The 22,391-nt window shown below is 37.5% G+C and overlaps 2 protein-coding genes across 3 annotated transcripts in view; one reads left to right on the forward strand and one right to left on the reverse strand.

Annotated features, from left to right (window-relative positions):
- Positions 1-3,247: 3,247 nt before the first annotated feature.
- Positions 3,248-22,391, forward strand: part of LOC108683440 (calpain-5) — a 40,917-nt gene continuing 21,773 nt past the window's right edge. The window contains exons 1-7 of the mRNA XM_047883372.1: positions 3,248-3,404; positions 13,169-13,263; positions 14,691-14,902; positions 15,230-15,266; positions 15,546-15,710; positions 19,152-19,210; positions 19,602-19,679. Coding sequence (XP_047739328.1) covers positions 3,326-3,404; positions 13,169-13,263; positions 14,691-14,902; positions 15,230-15,266; positions 15,546-15,710; positions 19,152-19,210; positions 19,602-19,679 — 725 coding nt within the window. The 5' untranslated portion in view covers positions 3,248-3,325. The remainder of the gene's footprint in view (positions 3,405-13,168; positions 13,264-14,690; positions 14,903-15,229; positions 15,267-15,545; positions 15,711-19,151; positions 19,211-19,601; positions 19,680-22,391) is intronic.
- Positions 7,774-10,828, reverse strand: LOC108683443. 2 transcript variants are annotated; one of them, XM_018172756.1, is made up of 6 exons: positions 10,690-10,828; positions 10,557-10,644; positions 10,007-10,104; positions 9,259-9,362; positions 8,483-8,608; positions 7,774-8,053 (listed from the first exon to the last, which is right to left on the reverse strand). In XM_018172756.1, the coding sequence occupies exons 2-6, from the start codon at positions 10,604-10,606 to the stop codon at positions 7,904-7,906; spliced, it is 528 nt and encodes a 175-aa protein (XP_018028245.1). In that variant the 5' UTR covers positions 10,607-10,644; positions 10,690-10,828; the 3' UTR covers positions 7,774-7,903. The 2 variants fall into 2 exon arrangements, with proteins under 2 accessions (XP_018028245.1, XP_018028244.1); XM_018172755.1 differs by having other exon boundaries at positions 10,557-10,828.

Below are 22,391 nucleotides of genomic sequence, written 5' to 3' on the forward strand. Positions count from 1 at the left end.
TTCAAAGCCCACCTTTTGTTAATTTGCCTTGCAGTAAAATCTCAGTTCCAGTCTCTTTCATTTTCATTCTTGTTTTACTGTGTGGGTGATGACTGGCACTTACCCCACAGGTTACTTGTGTTCATATTAGCTTCGTGTTTACTCATGTGTAGTTGCTGCATTCATACATAGCCTGACTTCTAATGCCCAGTGCTCATTACGGATGCTCTGTGTGGGAGTGACTGAATTTATCGGGTATTTCCTGTTGATATTAAACCTACAAATAAACAGCGGCGGCTGTGGTTGACTCCTGTGCTATTAGACAGTACGAATTGCAAGCCTTGAATCAATACGGATTAAGTGTGGGTTAATTTATCCCACAGTAAATGATGTTGCTAGCATAGTTTTCATAAATTTCTATCCTTTAAGCTGATCCAAAAAAATTCTCCCCATTATTTTGGAATTAAATAGAAATATTTTGTTAATGGCTCACGATGCTGGGTCGTCCTTAATTATTGCCCCTATTGGATAAATGTCGTCAATTGAGTAAAGCAATTCTATTTATTCAAATTTAGATTTTCAGTTGATTGTTGAACCGTTCAAAGAAGGTTATATTGACATATTATATAGGCTGTAATCATTTCAGTAACATACCTTGAAGTATTAGATTAACATGCATGCAACATTGGATGACATGAACATATCCAAACCGCTTTTACTTACGCATATCGGCCGCTGATTTAATATCGAGCGTTTGCTGTTGCAATTGTACATATACATTCAAGTTCGTCATATATTCAATGACGTTATCTTTCATGTTTGAGCATAAAAATGTCGTAAGGCGAATGTTTAATCGGAAATTTATCCGACATTTTATTGCCAGATTCGAGCGTGTTGAATATATTTCAATTTACTGCAATTTGGTTTTGAAGCTCATGAGTAATTTTGTTGGTATATAATAAGAGAGTGTGCAGACGGGCAATTCAATTAATGAGCGTCAAGAAACTGATTGCCATTAAGATGAGCTATTAATACCATTATAGCTACCTAGCTATTAATTTACTTGCATATCAGTTCACTTGTCACAGCTTTACGCTCATGCATGGAGACCATATTAGCTGTCTGCTCTGGCCTCTGCTATTGTGTCCACAATAATTTATTGTTGACATATCTGCTAATATTGAGTTTAAAAGAGGTTATTACGTGTTGTCAACGTCATTAGTTGTCTTTATAACGATTGAAAGTTTTGCTGTAAACACAGGGTTCAAGTTTTGTGTAGGGATTTTTACTATGCAGGTTGGACAAAAACTTGACGGAGCGTAAGCTTCTTTTCCGACAACTGCCAGAGAAATGCATATATTGTCCTTTCTTCTGCCGCATTTATTTGATCATCATTTGATTTATTTTATCAGTAAATAAGTTTTTTATGGTAAATCTACAAATAATTTCCCTTTAATTGGGAAATTATAGGTTATCCGCCCAGCAATAATATAGGCATAAAATCCGTACTAAACTTTCCTGTTCATGACACGTAATAAAAATCCTCCTTCTCTGGAGGAGCTAACGTACGTGCAGCATTGATTTGACGGTATTGCTGCAGCTAATGCTACTTCTAATACTCTGCTAATGTCGCTAACGCTGCTGTTAATGTTACTGCTTCTACCTTTATTGCTGCTCTTCAAATGATCTTCGTACTTCTACTGAATCTGATTCAATACTCATGATTTTAATGCTGCTACCATTACTGATTACTAGGTAGCAGCTACTAAAACTTGTGATGTAAATTGATAAAACGCTATCAATTTTGACGATGCTGCTACTGGTTATGTAATTATTGCTGGTGCTGCTGCGGCTGCCTATAAAAACAGCTATAGCAATAAAAGCAACATCAATATCAACAGCATTAACATGTATATATTTTAATGCTGTTGATATTAACAAGAACTATAACAGCAACAGCTCGTGTTGTTGTCACTGTTGCCGTTGTTGAGTAGACCTAATGAGGCGCTAGGCGCATTGATCTTCTGAGTGCGCAGCCTGCGTAAGCCGACGGCCTTTACCCACTTCGGCCTGCAGGGTCACTGTATTTATAGTGAATAAACCTATTATAGTGACTCTACCTATTATAGTGACTCTACCTATTGTAGTGACTGCCTATTATAGTGACTCAACAAATAGTCTTCCTATCACTTGAAAGTGCTGCGAATGAAACAAACCTACACAACATTCTAAGTTAGGATTGCTGAAGTGTATCCGTCACAGCATTTATGTTTATTTAATTTGTAGTTTTGTGGATGCCACCACTACAACATAATATACTTCAACTTTTATTTCTGCACGTTTTAAAGTAGATTCACGACTGAGTGAGTATCTTGCGTGATTGTACTGCGTAAGCATGGCTCATTAATTAATGTTATGTGATTTTACCTATGCCGCTCGTAAATGGCAGTCATGCTTAAAGGAAATGGCTGTCATACTTGAACTAATAACCGTTAAGCGTAAGCAAAAAGCACTCGTGCTTAGGCAAATAAGTCATGCCTAAGCAAATTGTGGTCATACTTGAACTAATAACCGTAAGCTAAGCAAAAAGCACTCGTGCTAAGGCAAATAAGTCATGCCTAAGCAAATTGTGGTAATACCTGAACTAATAACCGTAAGCTAAGCAAAAAGCACTCGTGCTAAGGCAAATAAGTCATGTCTCAGCAAATAGCATTATGCCCATGGCATGTTGTCCTGACCTGCGCTAAGTAGGCCGGTAATCGTTAAGTTGATACAAGCGGCGCTTGCGACAGATCGTTGCGTGGCCTGCTTACAGCACAGCGGCTCTTGCTTGCCTCCTGATCCTGGGTTGCGTCTGATGGGTGAGGTGGCTGGTGGCTTGTGGATGATGGGTGGTGGCTGATGGGTGAGGTGGCTGGTGGCTTGTGGGTTGAGGCTGATGGGAGATGGCTGATGGATAGTGTATTGAGTGGCTACTGAGGTGGCTGATGGCTTGCGAGTTGAGGCTGACCGGAGGTGGCTGATGGGTGGTGTATTGAGGGACTAATGAGGTGGCTGGTGGCTTGTGGGTTGAGGCTGATGTGTCTTGATTGCCGTGATGGTGACTGAGTTTGGTAATGGGTAGCTCATTGTCATTTACAACGTTTATTATGTCTGCGCATTCACGTCTAATTCTTGAACATATTCCGTTGTTCATAAAGTTTAATCCATTTACGAGTGTTACTCTCATTTGTATAACTCTTCACTCATTTTTTAATGGGCAGAGTTATGCTATTTTCAGAGTTACGTAACTATAGCAAAGCTTAAAACAATTCGCTAGTGTCAACTCTGAAGCTACAGTTCAGCAATGGGTTGCTGCGGAGGAGGCCGCAAGTGGCACCATAACCAGCGGTACTCCACACTACGCAAGCAGTGCATCAAGAGCGGTACGTGCATTACTTATATAGTGTTTTTTGTGTCTGATATAATTATAAAAAAGGAATAAAATTTTAAAAATTGTATTTAATTAATTTATTTGATTTTATTTCTATATAATCAACGTGTGTTTAACGGGTAATTTCAGGACTCATTCAGGGATTTTATTGCCTCATTCATATTCACACATGAATGAACTTACACTCGAAAAATGAAGGGATCATATTGTCCAAATATTGACACTTGCTGCACGTAGCTCTGACACTCCAGTAAGCCCATGGTTGAACTAGTATAAGGTTGACCCTTGACAAGCTCATTTTTGAGAATGCAGTTCATTGTTCGCCTGTGACGTCACTGAGAGATACAATAATTATTCATCGAGATAAAATAATTATTCTTCAAACCACGACATTCCAGGTTAGGAAGAATTGTACTTGAATAACTAAAGGCTAAAGCACGAGAGCGATTATGTAATTTTTCATTACCGGAGCTCTTATTCTGCATGGATTTTAATGCAAATTAAGCCTTAATATTCAGTCAGCTGAGCAAATTGTAGAATGTTGTATGTTAAGCTATGTTATGCTATGCAATGTTGTATGTTAATTCTATAACTATACGTTTTATTTAGTGTCCTTGTTAATTTAAATAATTTTCATCTGAAACGCTGCGAGTCTGTATGTGTGGTCTTTCACACAGAAAAAAAATCAATAATTACGATTACACAAGTTTGCTTCAACGGATCTAAAAATTCTAAAATATTTTTTGGATCGCATATTTTATATTCTAGTGTTCAATCTGCATTATATTGTGCGGAGAATATTTATCTCGAATGTCATCTATTATAGGTATTTTTAAACCAGAATTTCGATTTAAGATCTTATTAATGAATTTTAATGTATAATATAATCGAAAATGTAAATTTAGTGGAGAGAAAGCTGTTGGTCGTAATTACTGGTGACTTGTGATACATCATATTTAATAATTTACGTTGGTTTAGTTCTCTAAGTCAGACTAACAAACTCCATCTGTATTTATAGCAGAGCATGCGACAAAGTTTAGCTGGGTATTCCCACGTAATTCTATTTTCGTTTTTTATTTATGTCGTTTTCAGGTGTAACTATTAAACAGTGCTTGTACTTTATTTTTAGTTAAGATGAGTATGTTGAGAAATTATAGTTGATGAAGTAAATTCCGGTATTATTTAAAATTACAATATTATAAAGAGTACAGCATCAGCGCCTGTTGGTAGGTCCAGAATGATTGTCATCGCTGTTGTTACATTTAACCGAAATAGTAAAATGTATTATGATTTGTTTGAAATGTTAGTATTGATACTATTTACAAATATTTTCAGATAATAAAAGTAGAATATATACATAATTAAGATATTTTAAAAACAATTTTCAGTCATTTTTCATTTAATTACTGAATTAATTTTGGAAGAGTTTAATTCACATTTAACTCTTCCATTTAGTGCAAAATGAAAATCATTGTTTATACCAGCACTGAATAAAATCAATGGGCCATATTATTCAAACAGGGTCCCACTTACTGCATTGTACCGGGAAAAACTGCGGTCACACTGGTCCATACAATTAAGGGCAAGAAGTGCATTGATATTTGGACCAAATGTCTCGGGTATTCGGGGCCCATACTTTCAAAAAAAAAAAAATGTAAGAGATCGTAAGTTCATCAGCCAATCATTGACGGCCTTTCAAGCCACTCTTTTAAAAACAGTTAAGAGATCGTAAGTTCATCAGCCAATCATTGACGGCCTTTCAAGCAAAATCCACCAATCATAGACAAGAAAATAGAGCGCAAGTATTTGCGTTAACTTGGCGATTTTTTGAAAGTATGGCCCCGGGATGTAGCCAAGATCTTTCGCACACATCGGTAACACTGATGGGATCCTATCCTATCCTAGTCCTATCATTGTTCTATAATAGGGGCCAACTAAGAATTAATATTTGTTCCCTTAAAGAAACGTTGAGTGAGGTATTACATGAGATTTGTCTTAGATTTTAAATTATTATACATACCTTCAGGTTTTGAAGCTGATCGAGGACGGCCGCATATGAAGTTCGGCCCTAAAAATTAACCCAATTATTTTCTGTATAATCAAAAGTTACAGACTTAAAGTCAATGTCGATAACTTTTATTGCTTTGTAAATGCTGGCTTCTCAGAAGTACGCACGACTATATATAACTCAGAGAAATTAGTGAGATTTGTCCAAGGAGCGACACACTCATTGTCCTCTTATGGGTCATCCTGACCCAGTTTGGCCCCGCAAAAAAGATGTACCTACAAGATTACGCCCATGAAATATTTTAAATTATTTTGTCAAAATGACCCATTCATTTATCTGAGTTTTAAGAACAAGAGCACAATAAACGGGCCCCCTATTACATAAAATGTACCTGAAATAGAAAAACTACGCAATTCATAATATGTTCGATAAAAAATTAATCACTGGGAAATTATTTAAATTCGTAGATACGCCAGTGATTGTGATAAAATGCGTTGGTAACCAAACCTTGCAAACAGTAGTCAAAAGGCGACGACACTTCAGTTTTATATAACAGGAGTCTAATATCAAAGACTTGATTTATGAATACTTACCAGAAAAGTTCTTTTACTCTGACCATCCTACCCATTGTCTTTTAACGTAAACAAATACATTTATTAGTATTGTGGGCTCAAATTTATTAGTACTATGGGCTCGAACCTCTCAGGGTTGTCTGACGTCATCTTTCCTCAGCTGAAATCGACACGGTCGTTTCATGTTTGAATTTGTTTTATTAGTCTCTTATTGTATAAACAGACTTTCGCGAGTGATGATCTCAAACAAGTTGAGCCGATATCTCAAACGTTAAAAAAAAAAGAATGTCGGATTCTCAAACAGATCTCAAACAAGGAATGTCGTGATATCGAGCAAGGAATATATAGAATAGGAGTGTCGGCACTGAAGAAATAGGCCCATGGCCTGTTGCCGATTCTTGAACTTTTCGTGACTTGATTCACAAGGGATCCGGCCTTTGGAACCCGATCTTTCCATAACTGACGATTGATTGAGATAGCTGCTGGACTTATTGCCTGGTTCGTAATTAGGTGCTAGGCATTGCCGTGAATTCAAACGGATCTTCAGAAGGGAATCGATCATCGATCTTCTAAATTCTCAATCAGTCTTGCAATAGGTTGCTTATCTATTATTTACGTCGTTGCTTTTTGGCTTTACGTGTGTGGTGTTATACTCGTGTAATTCGTTGCATTATCTTGGTATTGCGTCGCTATACTGGTCAGACAGCCATGCTATAATTGGCATTTCTGTAACCACTAGGAATGGTTATTCGCTTACTCAATTCGTTTGAAATTACTTCACCCTGAATTCTCCGTTATAATTCATGTGTAGGTATAATTACTGCTTTATTTCTGGACCCGTAACGCATCAAGAAATCTTTAATATCGTCCATCATATTTGCTTCATTTTAACCCGTCAATATGTGTTTATGACACGAGATCTAGACAGGAGGAATATTGTGTTCAAGATTCGATTGATGACTAATTTTCCAAAGAAAACATTGCTTTAATTTAAGCTTTTTGCAGAACATTTTTACGGTGTTGTCCATTCTTACTACTAAAATTCCTTCCTAGCTAACTATATGAAAATGCGTTCAACCCTTCCGTTCAGTTTTCTACCTTTAGCGATCCCTACAAGGGAAAGAAATTAAAAAAATATAATGCAACCTCTATTTATTATTGACCAAAACCGAAACAGTAAAAGAGATATTACAAAAACAAAAAGGATACAAACAATACAAACAAAATAAAAAAGATTAATTAGTTAGCACTCTCAAAAACACTCGTGAAAGGTTTACCTAAAGAATGACACTGCTTGTTGAGAAGTAAGGTATCATTTTTAGTAATTGTGTTCCTCGTAAATGAATATCTTCCTGGCGTAAAAATGCGTTCCATTGTAATGTGTCCACTGTTATGTTTTTGATTGGTCGTTACGTCTTTCTCGTCAAAAAGCCGCCGTCTGTCTGACGGTCGGATATGAAGATGATATGATGTCTGATCGTCGGATATATGATTCAGGGGCTCATTTTACCACAGCGTTTTTCAGTAGTGTTCATTTCAATACAGCGTTGTTCCGTAGAGTTCATTTTACCACAGCGTTGTTCAGTAGAATCCATTTTACCACAGCGTTGTTCAGTAGTGTTCATTTCAATACAGCGTTGTTCAGTAGAGTCCATTTTACCACAGCGTTGTTCAGTAGAGTCCATTTTACTACAGCGTTGTTCAGTAGAGTTCATTTTACCACAGCGTTGTTCAGTAGAGTCCATTTTACCACAGCGTTGTTCAGTAGAGTCCATTTTACAAGAGTTCACTTTACCACAGCGTTGTTCAGTAGAGTTTATTTCAAGGCAGCGTTGTTCAGCAAGGTCCACAGCAGCGTTGTTCAGCAAGGTCCACAGCAGCGTTGTTCAGCAAGGTCCACAGCAGCGTTGTTCAGCAAGGTCCACAGCAGCGTTGCTCCGCTACTTTGCCTTGGTTCATTCCACAGCAGCGTTGCTTAGCGCCAGACCGCTGCATTTCACGGCAGCGTTGTTCACTCGCGCTTTGTAGGTGTGTGGCAACGCATCGGCCGTACGTGATGGGCTGCGACAGAAACAATAAAAGTCTTTCAATCCAATACTCATAAATCTGTTCATCTAATATGTATAAATACTAATCCACCCTCACGAAGACCGATACATACATGTATACTCTGAAGTACCCATCCATACTCAGAATTCATCAAAATGAGCGATGATCAGAATATCGTGATGCGTGCATGGTCGGCTCTGAACTTCAGTGGCACTTGACTGTTAAATTGTTGTTCTTCATGTCTGCGTTTGAAGCCAAGTGGAATAATCTATGCTATATGTAATAAAAGAGGTTGAATGTATTAATAACAATGTTGATTGTTCTTGGTGCTAACTGTCCCCGAACCGGCTGAATTTTTTTGTCAAAAATAATTGTTTCGTAAATTAGTAGAATAGTTGTAGTGATAGTTCACTACAACTAATATTACAACTAGGTACTCACGTTCAAGTAGTCCGTGAGCTGCACACAGTTTTGGCTGGCTTTATCAAAGTTGATGTCATCGTCGCACTTGTGGCCCAGGACGTTGGCTTTGAAGCCTTCCACGTCGAATGTGCCATCCGCTGCCAGCTAAGGAGAAATTAAGTTATTATTTCAGTGAAGGATAATGAAATTAATTCAATTATGACTCATTTATGGGTGAAGACGGTTTATAATTAATTAATTATAATTAATTTCACCAGCAGCCAGCTGCTGGTGAAATTAAGTTGTCACTACATAGAACATATATTGACTTTATGGAATAATATAGGATGAAGTCCGCATGGTGTGCTCGTGTCTTCCGCCAATTCAGATATCCACGAACTTATTCGATTACTTCCATGTGAATAAACTGATTTTGTTTTTTTTCTCGTCCCAGCTAATGAAATTACGGGATCTATCAAAATTCAATTTCCAAATCGATCAGCGTTGAAATAGAGGAATGAAAGTATCATTCGTCATACACGATTATTTCAATTCGTGTTTTCTGCATGTCTGAAAGCTATATTCGATAACATCAAAAACTCGATAGAAACTTCGGCTCCCGTAAGATGTAATATACATATTTACATATTTTAAGCGATGCGACTGATGAATATTATTCAGCATTTCCATGATGGTCGCTCACGTATTTATGTATTCAGTATATCCTTGGTGATTACTCACGTATAATCATCATTTCCTTGTTGATTGCTCACCTATATTCAGTATTTTGTATTTTAATCACTGTAAGTACTCACATATCCATTCGTCTGAGCCACGCATCTGAAAAAGTTGGCTCTGATGTGGTCGCAGGAATCTATGTCGTACCAGCTCAGGGGATTGAGGAGCTTGCAGACCGGGTCTGTGTACATGAGGATTAAGGATTAATTCAATTAAGGGTTATTGGATTTGAAGGATATTTTGTAATCCCGCCGGGTCTGTGTACATGAGGAATTGAGGATTAAGGATTAATTCAATTACAGGATAGCGGATTTCCAGGATATATTGTATGTACCGTAATCCCGGAGATACGAGTAAGGACGAAAGATAAACTGTATGCACTGATCTTCGTTAAGTGCAAGATACTCAAAAAAAGTTGATTGTAATTCATGAACAACGGTTATGAAGGATATATGTTGATTGTAATGACTGATGTACGAAGTGTATGCATGATAAATGTTAATTTTAATCACGGATCTACGAAGTGTATGCAGGATAAATGTTGATTTTAATCACGGATCTACGAAGTGTATGCAGGATAAATGTTGATTTTAATCACGGATCTACGAATCATATACAGGATAAATGTTTTTTTATAATCCTGTCATTTCGGTCACGCTGATGAATGATAATCATATTTCCGATGAAGCATCTATAAATCAACAAACGATGGACCTCTGAATGCAGTTGAATGTTAGAAGTACGCATGCGTTGATGTTAGAAGTTCGCGTTTAATAATTTAACGTACATTATAAAAAATGATTCATCGTGAATGTTATTACTTACTCTTGCTCGCCTCGGCCAATTCATCTCCGTGCTGTGCAGCACATTCACGGTAGTTCATATTTTTTATTTTCATCACCGCCTGCAAGCAGTCGCTCTCCCTGTAAATTAGTTGATGCATTAATTAGAATCATCATCTAAACATAAGAAAATATTAATATTTTTAGTTTTACAATTCTTCTATTAAAAATATTTTGTCCAGAATTTTGTCTCCAATAGCTTCTAAAATATGCTTATTTTTTTACATGCTTTGATTTCGGTTAAAAAAAGTCCAGGCCAATTTTTTCATAAACTTGAAAGAAAACACGCTTACTGTGGGTTAAATTAAAAATTACTTATTGCTCCTGTTGAGCTTTTAACTGTTACAAATAATGATACGCTATTACTCCTATTGAGCTTTTAACTGTTACAAATAATGATACGCTATTACTCCTATTGAGCTTTTAACTGTTACAAATAATGATACGCTATTACTCCTATTGAGCTTTTAACTGTTGCAAATAATGATACACTTTACACGACATATTGACACTTGATCATCTTGTAAACTCACGCCTGTGCTGCGGCGATAGCGACGAGTAGAAGGAGGGCAATTTGAATCATGTTATTGATAAGTGTTCTAGAGCAGCAGGATAGTGTGTTTAGGGTAGCCGAATAGTGTGTTCTAGAGAAGCAGGATATTGTGTTCTAGAGCAGCAGGATAGTGTGTTTATAGAGTTGCAGGATAGTGTTCTAGAGCAGCAGGATAAAGTGTTCTATAGAGAAGCAGGATGAAGTGTTCTATAGAGGAGCAGGATATTGCTCTAGTTCGCTCTAGTGTCGCTGCACCTGATGTAGTGAATGTCTAGGACAGTGCGGTGCAACTTAAGTAGCACTGATGCATGTTTGATCAGCTGTGCCGAGACTCAATTATTCATTTATGAGTCATGAAGATATATTCAATTTATTGTATTCAGTCGAATCATTTGCACTCGCCAATTGTTTGCAGTTGTTTCGACCTTTGGGTTTCCATCATTTTAATCATTTAACAGGTATTCAAATCTTTCTAAATGTAGTCTATGAAACTTCACAACTGGAGAGTTTATATAGAGCTCATCTCGTTGAAACATAACGTTTGCAAAGAGGAATGTGCTAACATCATTCGGTGGCCTTGTTTAGCTATGCAAAGATCATGCAAGACAATTAATGAAACTGAATGCAATAGAACTGAATAGCCTCCATTATTTGGCTGACCATCACTCTTGATGATGTATAAGGTGGCTGATTTCTTTAGCATAGGCAGATTGTTTTCATTCTTCAATAGAACATATTGTCTATTTTATTCCTGATTACCATTAAACTACGCATGAATCACTGGGATGAATTTCGTTGCCGGGTTTGCTCTGCATACACGCGATGAATGATATGAACTTGATTGAATTGCTGCATGCATCGAGTTGTACTCCCTGAACCTCTACACATGTATGTATAGCTCTTATTATTTATTCATTAATACAGGTGTATGTATCGCTCTTTTCTCAACGTTTCATAATTTATCTTCAACTCGCACGATATTTGTCATCGCTTTTCAGCGTAAAATAATAGGCTTGCCGGCTCTTCTTGAGCCTTATCGCTATGCTTATCTTTTGGCATATTATTATGCCGTGAATGTAAGGCGTCATATCGTAAAATAATTTCGATATAAATCTTATATTCCCTCAAGATGCTGTATATTTTATATAGTTTAAATATAAGTTTTATTAAATAATGCAGATATAAATTAAAAATTGTGTGGAACCGAAAACGGACCGCTTGAAAATAAAATTAAAGTATCCTGCAGTGAATTCGGATTTTAAAACTTATATTTTCCTCCGCCTGAAAGTATCGTCTGCCCTCAGCTTGGTAGCAAGATTATCGAGGAGTTAAATAACTTCGCGAATTTCCTCCGACGAACGAAATCTGCGAACTTGATGGCCTTATATCACTGAAGGAAATATTTCTTACTGCAATTTCCTGATCGTTGCGATAACCTGCTCAAAACTCGAATTAATTGAGAACTATAAGCCAAGAGAATGCCTATAAAATTAACAGAAATTGAAAGTGAAAACATTTCAAAACAATTCTTACTGCATAAAAATTCTTACTGCATTAAATTGTGGGCTAGAATATCATGGGTGACGGTAGCGATATGCAAAAACCATTTGAGTTGTAGCTTATAAATTAGCCGAATTTACTAAGTAACAAATACTCTTTCCTGAGTTTGAGTTGGCATACCGTGTGCTCTGGCTGTTGGAACATGAGAATAATTGGAATGATTAAAATAAGAAGTATATATGAGCAATTATTTCGAACGGAAGAACTGATGGTTAAGTCAGATCTGGTGTGTAATAATATATTACAAAATTATACCGATTAAGTTTTCCAGAACTTTCCGGTTCTCAGGCTCAACAAATAGTATAGTTTATAGCGCTGATGAATCGGCCTATTTTTTTAGGCCTGTCGTCGATTCTTGTACTTTTTGTGACTTCCACAGATCTACAGATCCTTTTACTTCTCTTGAATTCCACAGATTTAAAAAAGCTGGCCTTTTGATAAGATCTTTGCAACTGCAGACGTTGGCTTAATAAAACTTGTTACTGAACTTTTATTAGTTCTGTAGGATGCTAGACAATTCAAGACTGAACAATATTGGAATAGGATCAAACAATTCTGAAAGGGAAGCTTTATTGCTGTTACCTGCCTTCTAACTGTTAATAAAAAATTGACTCCAACTTGACATAAAGTGTAATTTGTCTCAACTTGTATTTTCCATGTACTGAACTGATGATGGAGCTGGTTGCCGAAATGTTTTCGAGTTAGAATAAGACGAATTTTCTTAGATTTTAGTGTTTTAAAGTTAAACACTGCTCGTTATTATGGACTGTGGAGAAAATATCGATCTATAATGTATCATTTATTGATATTATTGAAGTTCAATGCTGAAAACGTGTACGTATTACTTGACTGGAATGTGTTTTAATTTTCATATTAGCAGTAGGATATGCAAAAGTATATTATTATGTATATTGTATTTTAAATTTTATTTGTTTATTAGTATTTTTTAGTATTAGCATACTCATATATATGCATAAGTTATTACAGTAGTAAAACTAAATCTGGAAAATAAATAAATTATATTATTTGCAGGCGAGAAGTTCTCAGACCCCAAGTTCCCTCCCCACGATTCCTCCCTCTACTTCTCCAAACCTCCACCTGGAGTCGTCGTCTGGAAGCGCCCTCATGTGAGAATTGCGCCATGTTTATTACTTAATTTAGTAACTAACAATAATTTTTGCAGCTTTAATGCTAATATAAAATAAATCGTTACGAGGAAAAGTTGTTACAGTGATCTTTGAGGTGTGGCTTCGCCAATAGCCACTCGTTAATATTATTGGCTACTGGCATGGGCTGGATATTCTCTATAATGGCATTATACATTAATACTCAATAGCACCTAAAATAATGACACAATTATCATCGTACCTAATTTTGCATTTTAAAATAATTAAGTTGATCACTCGATTACAGTGAGAATTTTTTTCCTACGATGGGATAAAGATTTATTTTGTGCTTAGAAATATCATTATCCCCAAACTATTATATCGGAAAAAATGTTCTTACTTTAAATAATGAGTAACAAAACGGAAAATACTTACGAAAATATCACCATCATCACCCATAACCTGGCGGACGAATTATGGTCTAGAGTTTGTTCACTATTTCGTCACACTCAATTTAACAAAGTCTTAACTTCATTATGTATAATATCTAGACTATACAATCACTTATTATAATACCGTAAAATGGGGTAACTTTGACCACTTTTTTTTCAAAATGATGCTATTTTTTCCTAGATAAGTTAAACTTAAATTGAAACATGCAAAATACAGGTCTATACTCTAGCTTTACTCACCATAAATTGCTGACTCCTGCCTCTCATAGTTTTGATGTAATTTAAAAAAAAGCGATGGTCTTTGTTACCCCAGCTCTTGGGGTTTCTTTGACCGGGTGGTAAAATCAATTTTATTTTTTAGTAAAATAATTCCAAATAACTCCAGGTTGTGGTGCATTGTAGTAGAACTCTTCTAGTTACATATACAAAAGACAGATTTTAGGAAAGTGTCATAGTTTGCAAATGGGGGGCGCCGCCCCCAAATGGGCAAAGTGTGACCACCTAATGGCAGCCGTGACGGAATAACATAGACCGGTTTGGAAATTAAGTTAAAATAACCATATATAAACTCTGTAGAGTCTGAAACATAAAGAAAAAACATTAATAGGTATATCAAACATAAAATATGTTATATAGGTACCTATGTTAATTTTAACTTAATTTCCAAGCCGGTCAATGTTACCCCGTCACGGCTGCCATTAGGTGATCAAAGTTACCCCATTGGGGGGCGGCGCCCCCCATTTGCAAACTATGACACTTTTCTAAAATTTGTCTTTTGCATATGTAACTAGAAGAGTTCTACTACAATGCATCAAAACCTGGAGTTATTTTACCAAAAAATAAAAAAAATTTTACCTGCTATTAATTTATCCCATATTATTTTATCCATTATTTGAAACAACTGAATTATTTTTTACCCTGCATCAATTTATCCCATATTATTTTCCCCAATATTTGACACAACTGAATTATTCACGAATGTTTCTACCGTCTCAGGAGATCGTGGATACGCCGCGTCTGTTCATTGAAGGCGCGAGCTCGAGCGACGTTACGCAAGGACAGCTCGGCAACTGCTGGTTTGTGGCGGCCTGTGCCACACTGGCCGGCGTCAGGGAGCTGTGGCATAAGGTGAGCCACACTGGCCGGCGTCAGGGAGCTGTGGCAAAAGGTGAGCCACACTGGCCGGCGTCAGGGAGCTGTGGCACAAAGTGAGCCACACTGGCCGGCGTCAGGGAGCTGTGGCATAAGGTGGGTGTGGCGGCCTGTGCCACACTGGCCGGCGTCAGGGAGCTGTGGCAAAACAACATTCCATACATTAACAACATTCCATACATCAATAGTAACACTACATACATTAATAACATTCCATACATTAACAACATTCCATACATTAACAACATTCCATACATCAATAGTAACACTACATACATTAATAACATTCCATACATTAACAGCATTCCATACATTACAAACAAGATATCCTAGATAAAATACCGTCTATACATTCAAGATAATACATGTTACTGATGTACTAGTGGTAACTTGAACGACATTTCATGCATTACAAACAAGGTATTCTGAACAGAATGATATGAAATTGAATATTATAGATGATATCACAAGAACACGAAGATATTCTAGATAATACATGTTCAACACACTACACATAACTTACCCCCCTGGGCGCCCCCTGTGTAGGGAGGTAACCTAAGCGACGCGCTGGTAGACCTGACGGGGGGCGTTCGGCGACATTACATACGCGATATTCTAAACAAAACACCGTCTATACATTCTAAATAATACATGTTCAAGACATTATACATAACATGCCCCTCGATGCCCCCTGTGTAGGGAGGTAACCTAAGCGACGCGCTGGTGGACCTGACGGGGGGCGTGTCAGCGCACCTGGACCTCACGCTGGGGGGCTACACGGAGGACCTGGAGAAGCGCAAGACGCTCTTCAAGATGATGAGGACTGAGATGGACGAGCGGGCCCTTATGTGCTGTGCTATTTCTGTGAGTTACGTTACTAGTTACTTTACTAGTTACTTCACTGTACACTTCATTATTTACTTCATTATTAACTTTACTATTTACTGCACTATTTACTACACTATTTATTTCACTGTTTACTTTACTGTTTACTTCACTATTTCCTTCAATATTTACTTTACTGTTTACTTCACTATTTACTTTACTATTTATGTCACTATTTACTTTACTATTTATTTACTTTACTATTTAATTCACTGTTTACTTTACTATTTACTTCACTATCTACTTCAATATTTACTTCACTCTTTACGCCACTATATATAGTCACTACTTACTTCACTGTTTATTTTACTATTTACTTCACTATTTAGATGTAACTTTTCTAGTCCGGGAGTGACTTCACTATTTCGTGACTAAATTAAAAACTTCGTGTGTTTGTGCCTAGTTCACTAGATTCCCTGGCTTATGATAATTATTTTCGGATTAGAAGTTTGTTATTATATTGTTGAGAAGAAAAGCTGGATGATTTATTGCGAGTATATTATTAATTCGGTGTTTCAACATTCGAACAATTCTTTATTGGATCATCTTTGTTATGATAATGATTTTAACGATGGCTTATTTGCTAGCTGAGAAGTTGAATGAGTTTGACATCTCCGTGAATCCCTACATTATTTTCTGTATTTGTGCATTATGGATTATTAATTAATTATAGATCGTGCAGTGATCAAGTTATGTCGTGAAAGAAACTGGATTTTTAATTAAAGTCCATATCAGATTTTCCAGTTTTTTATGATCAAGCATAAAAAACTTCTGTGTTTAAAAAACATTTATTAATTATTAAAGTTCATGTTGTTGAGATTCAAAAGCTCTATTTGCAATGTACTTCTAACGTCTAGTAATCTATTACTGCATCAAATATAAACTACATGTTGAAACTAAAGTCATCATCAGACTGCACTCTTCATTCCAATATCACGCCTCATTATCACTCAACTAAGATTACTTTCAACTAAAGCGATCAAGCAGATAATTTTCTATAAATGTTACCATTAATAGCAGATAATTTTCTATAAATGTTACCATTAATAAAATTTAATCTCAGCGTAAGTAAAGTATAGGGGAATTCTGGAGTTATTGTGAAGCATAAACAACAGGCAAATGGTGATATAGTGACTGGGTTTTCTTGGCTCGTCTTAAGTCATGCGCTCAGTTTTTTTTTTTTTTTGTTTTTAGTTCACACTCATTTTGGATTTGTTCTGCATTATGATTATGCAGAATGATTAAAATGATTTATGATTTTTTCCTGATTAAAATCCCACGTTGTGACGTTGACCATATCTTTGTTTTTTACTAAAACTGAAATTTTATTCCTCTTACGGTACTCAGAATATTTAATATTTCTACTCTGTGTTATCTTGAATAATTCGTCGAATTTATTCAAATTTTTGTTACTTTTCATCACTAGATAATAAATGATCTGGAAAATTTCTGTCCACGAGTGTATATGTTTGAACTAATAACGCTTTCATGTAAACCATTGAATTCTATACAAAATTGCTATCAATTATTATCCAACTATATGTTCGGTTGTCCCTAATTGAGTCTAATTGGGAGTTTTTACCCTTAACCGTTACCCTTACCCTAGTTGTTACTGAACAACTTTCCATAAAAAGTCGTTTATCGGAATTGGGGTAATTTTTCACCACTTAAAGTAGCTATAGTTACTCTGATTAATTCTGTACCTGAAAACTGAACGATAGTACTTCAGTATAGTACTAGACTCTTATCAAAATTTTTAGTATAATTATAGTGCGATTTCAATATACATGAATATTTACAAATACAATAATTCAGTTTCAAATATATTTCTGGACAAGAGTTCAGACAAGAGATTGTTGGTTTAGAGATGAGCTTGAACATTTTTTTCGAATTTAGCAGATTCGAGGAAAATAGGTTGCAATTATTCCTCCACTATTACAGTGTTCGAAATTAAGTGCTAGGAATGACAGTCAGTTGGCTTCATTGTTTCATTGTAATTGTTGAACTTTTTCATTGTAATTGTTGAACTCCGGTAGAAAAGTAGGCTTATATATTATATAAGCCTACTTTTAAGCCTACATATAAAATTATATTATCATTACGCTCATGATATTGAGTTTTAATTATTATATATCAAATTGATATAAATGATAGGCGATAAATTGGCTGTAATGACGTTGATGATTTGCTTTCCTTCCACCGCTACTCGGGCTAGACTGGAGAAGTGTTCAAATTGGTAAGCCTTGTGTGTTGTGTTGTGTGTGCTGCGTGTGTTGTGTGTACTGCGTGTGTGTTGTGTGCACAGCGTGTGTGTTGTGTGCACTGCGTGTGTGTTGTGTGTGCTGCATGTGTGTTGTGTGCCCAGCGTGTGTGATGTGTGCAAATCGTGTGTGCTGTGTGCTTACCGTGTGCTGTGTGCTTACCGTGTGCTGTGTGCTTAACGTGTGCTGTGTGCTTACCGTGTGCTGTGTGCTTACCGTGTGCTGTGTGCACACAGCACAGTGTGTACGTTGCACACATACGATTGTGTTGCGTATTCGTAATGTGCTTGCAATGCACTCAGCTATTGTACATCTTTGAAAATCGTTTTGCACAGAGCACTATTTATTTTTCGTTCATTTATATTTGACTTAAATTATATAATGGATGGATTAAATAGGTTATGGCGTTAATTAATAAGCAAAAAAAATCCTGTTACAACGTTGGAAACTAACTTAACCTGCAAACGCAAAAGCCACCAGCAGTTTTCCTAACGATATCCGTATCATGATTAGCATAATACCAGGAATTTAACCATAAATTACCGTAACTATAAAGTATCACTGTTCGTGTCGTCAATGAACTATGAAAATCTGAGCTGCCAATTGGTTAAGATCATGGAGCAGTGAGTTGGGGTTCGAAACCCGCAAGAAGTTGTGAAATTTTCTATCGAAGTCGGCAAGTGGTCGGGCGGTTAAGAATGAATGACATGCTAACATGACCTAAGCAGCAGCTGAAATCACTAAATTATTAAATTATTACATTATATTATACTTTATTATAGGTCGTTATTGACTCATGACATGAAGTGGACTTGTGGTAAATTGATTAGAACTAAAGCCTTTTCATATCCTCGTAATTTGTGTATATTTGTGAAGCCGGTCTAAATATAACGAAAAATATATAACAACTAATTACAAAATATATTAACGAATAATATAAAAAATTCGACTGTTGAAAGTTTGAACTGTAACACGAAATGAGTAATGTGTAGTTTTATCATCACACAACTAACGCAGTTTCACAAGTGATGTATCACCACAACTAACGCAGTGACACAAGTGATGTATCACCACAACTAACGCAGTGGCACAAGCGATGTATCACCACAACTAATGCAGTGGCACAAGATGATGAGCCTCTTCACCATCTTCAAGTGAGTGTGATGAGCCTCTTCACCATCTTCAAGTGAGTGTGATGAGCCTCTTCACCATCTTCAAGTGAGTGTGATATTATTAATATTATTCTAACAATAAACTTCATTCAGGCAGTATTATTTGATGGCCGATTAAATGCTTGGTATTAAATGCTTGGTATGGATGGCCGATTGAATGAAATCAAAGTCACGCCTGCCAGTGGATAGAGAGTTATTTTGTCCGCCCTTTCCCTTCACGCGCGTTAAAGTCTCACATTTTAGCCACGTTTCAAATGTAGCTGAATAATTTAAACATGTTCCTTATCCAAGCCTTATAACTAAGCCACGTTTAGAAGGCACCGACATGATAATTTTAAAAAATTTCTAGCTCCGTCTCATATTTTAGCCGCATTCGTAGTTTATTCACGTGATTTTCGTGCGCTTCACCGAAGTAACGGAAACTTGGATGTCCGCAGGGGGCGGCAGAAGCTGCGGATGGTGAGGCTCAAGAACCCGTGGGGCGAGAAGGAGTGGAACGGCGCCTTCAGTGACGGGTGAGTGGCTGTGGTTGGTGCATGGTGAGTGGCGGTGAGTATCGATGCGGGGTGGTGAGTAACGATGCGGGGTGGTGAGTAACGATGTGGGGTGGTGAGTGGCGATGAGTGGTGAAGAGTGGCTGCAGTATGTGAAACATATGACATGGGTGGTGGTGAGTGGTGGCGGTGAGCTGTCGTGAGAAACGATAGGTGGCAGTGAGTAACGGTGGTTGGTGACGTGTGATGTGACGAGCTAATAGTGGTTAATGGTTAAGTGTGATGTGGCTAATGATTTGGTGAGTTGATGACGGTGGATGGTGACATGTTCAGCATGTCCTGATGAGGGATGGCATGCAAGGTACCAGGTGAATGATATTGGTGGTGACACGTGAGTGACGTTTGTTGTGAAGAAAGCAAGGTGAGAGTTTGAGTCAGTTGAGTAGTAGCAAGTAAATTAATAGTGATGATTGCATGGTGATGTGCTCACCGTGCCCATAATTTAATCATTTAATGATGCTATAATTTTTTATACTTTTTATTTCATTGTGTATTCAAAAGTTTACAATTTAGTTATAACAGTTGTTTGTTGCTGTCATGCGCCCGAACCTAGTATTTGGAACCCGAACCGTGTGGTCACCGAAACTTGAAAATGACGAAAATTTAGTAGAGAGTGTTCAAAGACGCGCAACAAGGATAATTCCGGGCTTGAAAGGCAAATCCTATGAGGAAAGATTAAAGATTATGAAGCTTCCAAGCCTCAGTTGTCGACGTCTGCGTGGGGACCTCATTGAAGTACAGTATACAAGTATACTCGTGGTTTATACAATGTCCCCGAAGGATTACTAGAATATGAAACAAGAACCAACACCAGGGGCCACGGCTATAAACTCAAAAAACTGCGTTGTAACACATCCTTGCGACAACATTTCTTCTCGCTTCGAGTCACCGACATGTGGAATTAGATCGTTACACCGACCCTGATTACATTGTTGACGCTCCGAGTTTAAACGCGTTCAAGAACATACTAGATAAGAAATATATGTTCAGACATGAAATGCCTGGCTCCATATTGAACCTGGTGAAAGTCTAGTAGCTATTTCAAACTATCGACAGTTTGGCAAAGATCTGGTAGAAGTACCTGTTTTTAGATCTCTTGTGGACAAGTCGCGAAAAGTACAAGAACCGACGACAGGCCCCATCAGGCCAACTCTTCAGCGCCGGCAGCACTATGTTATGCTATGCTAAGTTGAAGGTTCTTGTCTTTAGGGACGCGAGTCTTGCAAAACATTTTCAATCATTTGTTAACTCACTTAGTGAGTTTTTATCATCGCTGAGTAACGTTTTCTCGTCGATGTCACTGCTATCACAGCGATGCTGGTCGAGCTCTGACCAGCGTCGCTAGTGCTCGTAAATGTTCTCTGACTCGTTCGTATGTGTTCTCTGAGACTCACTCTCTGTTTCGCTGCCAAGGTTCCACCACTCGGCCAGGTATTGTCAACTACGGTGATTTGCATTGTTACGAATCACTCACCGTAGAGGATGTTGATGTCAGCATCGTTTGATTTGATGATTTTGTGTCTTTTTTACTTTAAATTTAATGATTGAATGTCGCACGATCAACAACCAGCACTTCCAGTTAACTTGCATTGTTAAACACTAGTATTGTTATTTTTAACTATTATCACTGTTATTGTTGTCCCGCACTGCTATGGTTAATTGTTTGCGATGCTACGGTTCACAGTCTGCACTGTCACGGTTGACATTTTCAGTCATCCTCACAGTCAAGGATATCCTCACAGTCCTGGTCTGAATGCACCGAAGTTAACTGTTTATTCCTTGCCTCATTACCATATTTTATCGTTAGATTGAACCGTCAATGATGCCCGTGTCACAATTACAAAAACACGGAAAATGAACATGGTCTTAGAGCATTTTAGATTAAACTCTAACTGAGGATCGGGTTACGTGACTAAGGTCGTGGAGGATAAGTAAGACACTTGTGTCTGATAACATCCCTTATGTACGGGGTGGATAGACATTACGATAAAGAGGTATAAGCTACGGCGTCGACCGTAAGGTCGGAGAACTCAACCGATACGTTACATCGCGGATCGCTTATCAACTACTGCGAGGGGCCTTACATAAGGTTGCTAGCCCTTGTATAGCCTTCAGCTTCCGCCCACCGGGTTCTTGTCTTGGTGGCAGGGTGGCCCAGTGGTTAAAGTTCAGAGTACCAAGATTGGAGCAGAGAGGCGCTGGTTCGCTCCCAGCTCTGTGCGCCAGTTTCTGGTCAGAATCAGCAAGGAGGCCGGGCGGTTAAGCACAGCAGAATTGTAGCAGTGAGTTGCGAGTTCGAGACCTCAAAATGCTGTGAATGTTCTGCGATGTTAAGAATCGGCGACAGGCCTACGGCCTAATATACGCTGAAACCGCTATTATTATTATTGTCCTCGTGGCACATATACTGTAAGGCAAGATCTCAGTGATACCGTGGACTCGATAGCTAACTAGGTCTGCTGATAAACACATGAGGACTTTTTTCCACAACCTACTCTCGGATACGCCCCCCCCCCTTTGGAGAAGGAGAAGATCGTCCTCGATCTTAATCAAAATCCAGAAAACATCTTGGTCAGAGGATGCACGCATGACTGGAGAAACTAATCTCTATACGGGGTGGTATTATGTTGAGAGTTATAACAGATTTAAGCGGATGCCGGCCGGTTAGGCCGG

Source organism: Hyalella azteca, unplaced genomic scaffold (assembly GCF_000764305.2).
Source record: "Hyalella azteca isolate HAZT.00-mixed unplaced genomic scaffold, Hazt_2.0.2 contig12761, whole genome shotgun sequence".
Classification (NCBI taxonomy): Eukaryota; Metazoa; Arthropoda; class Malacostraca; order Amphipoda; family Hyalellidae; genus Hyalella; species Hyalella azteca.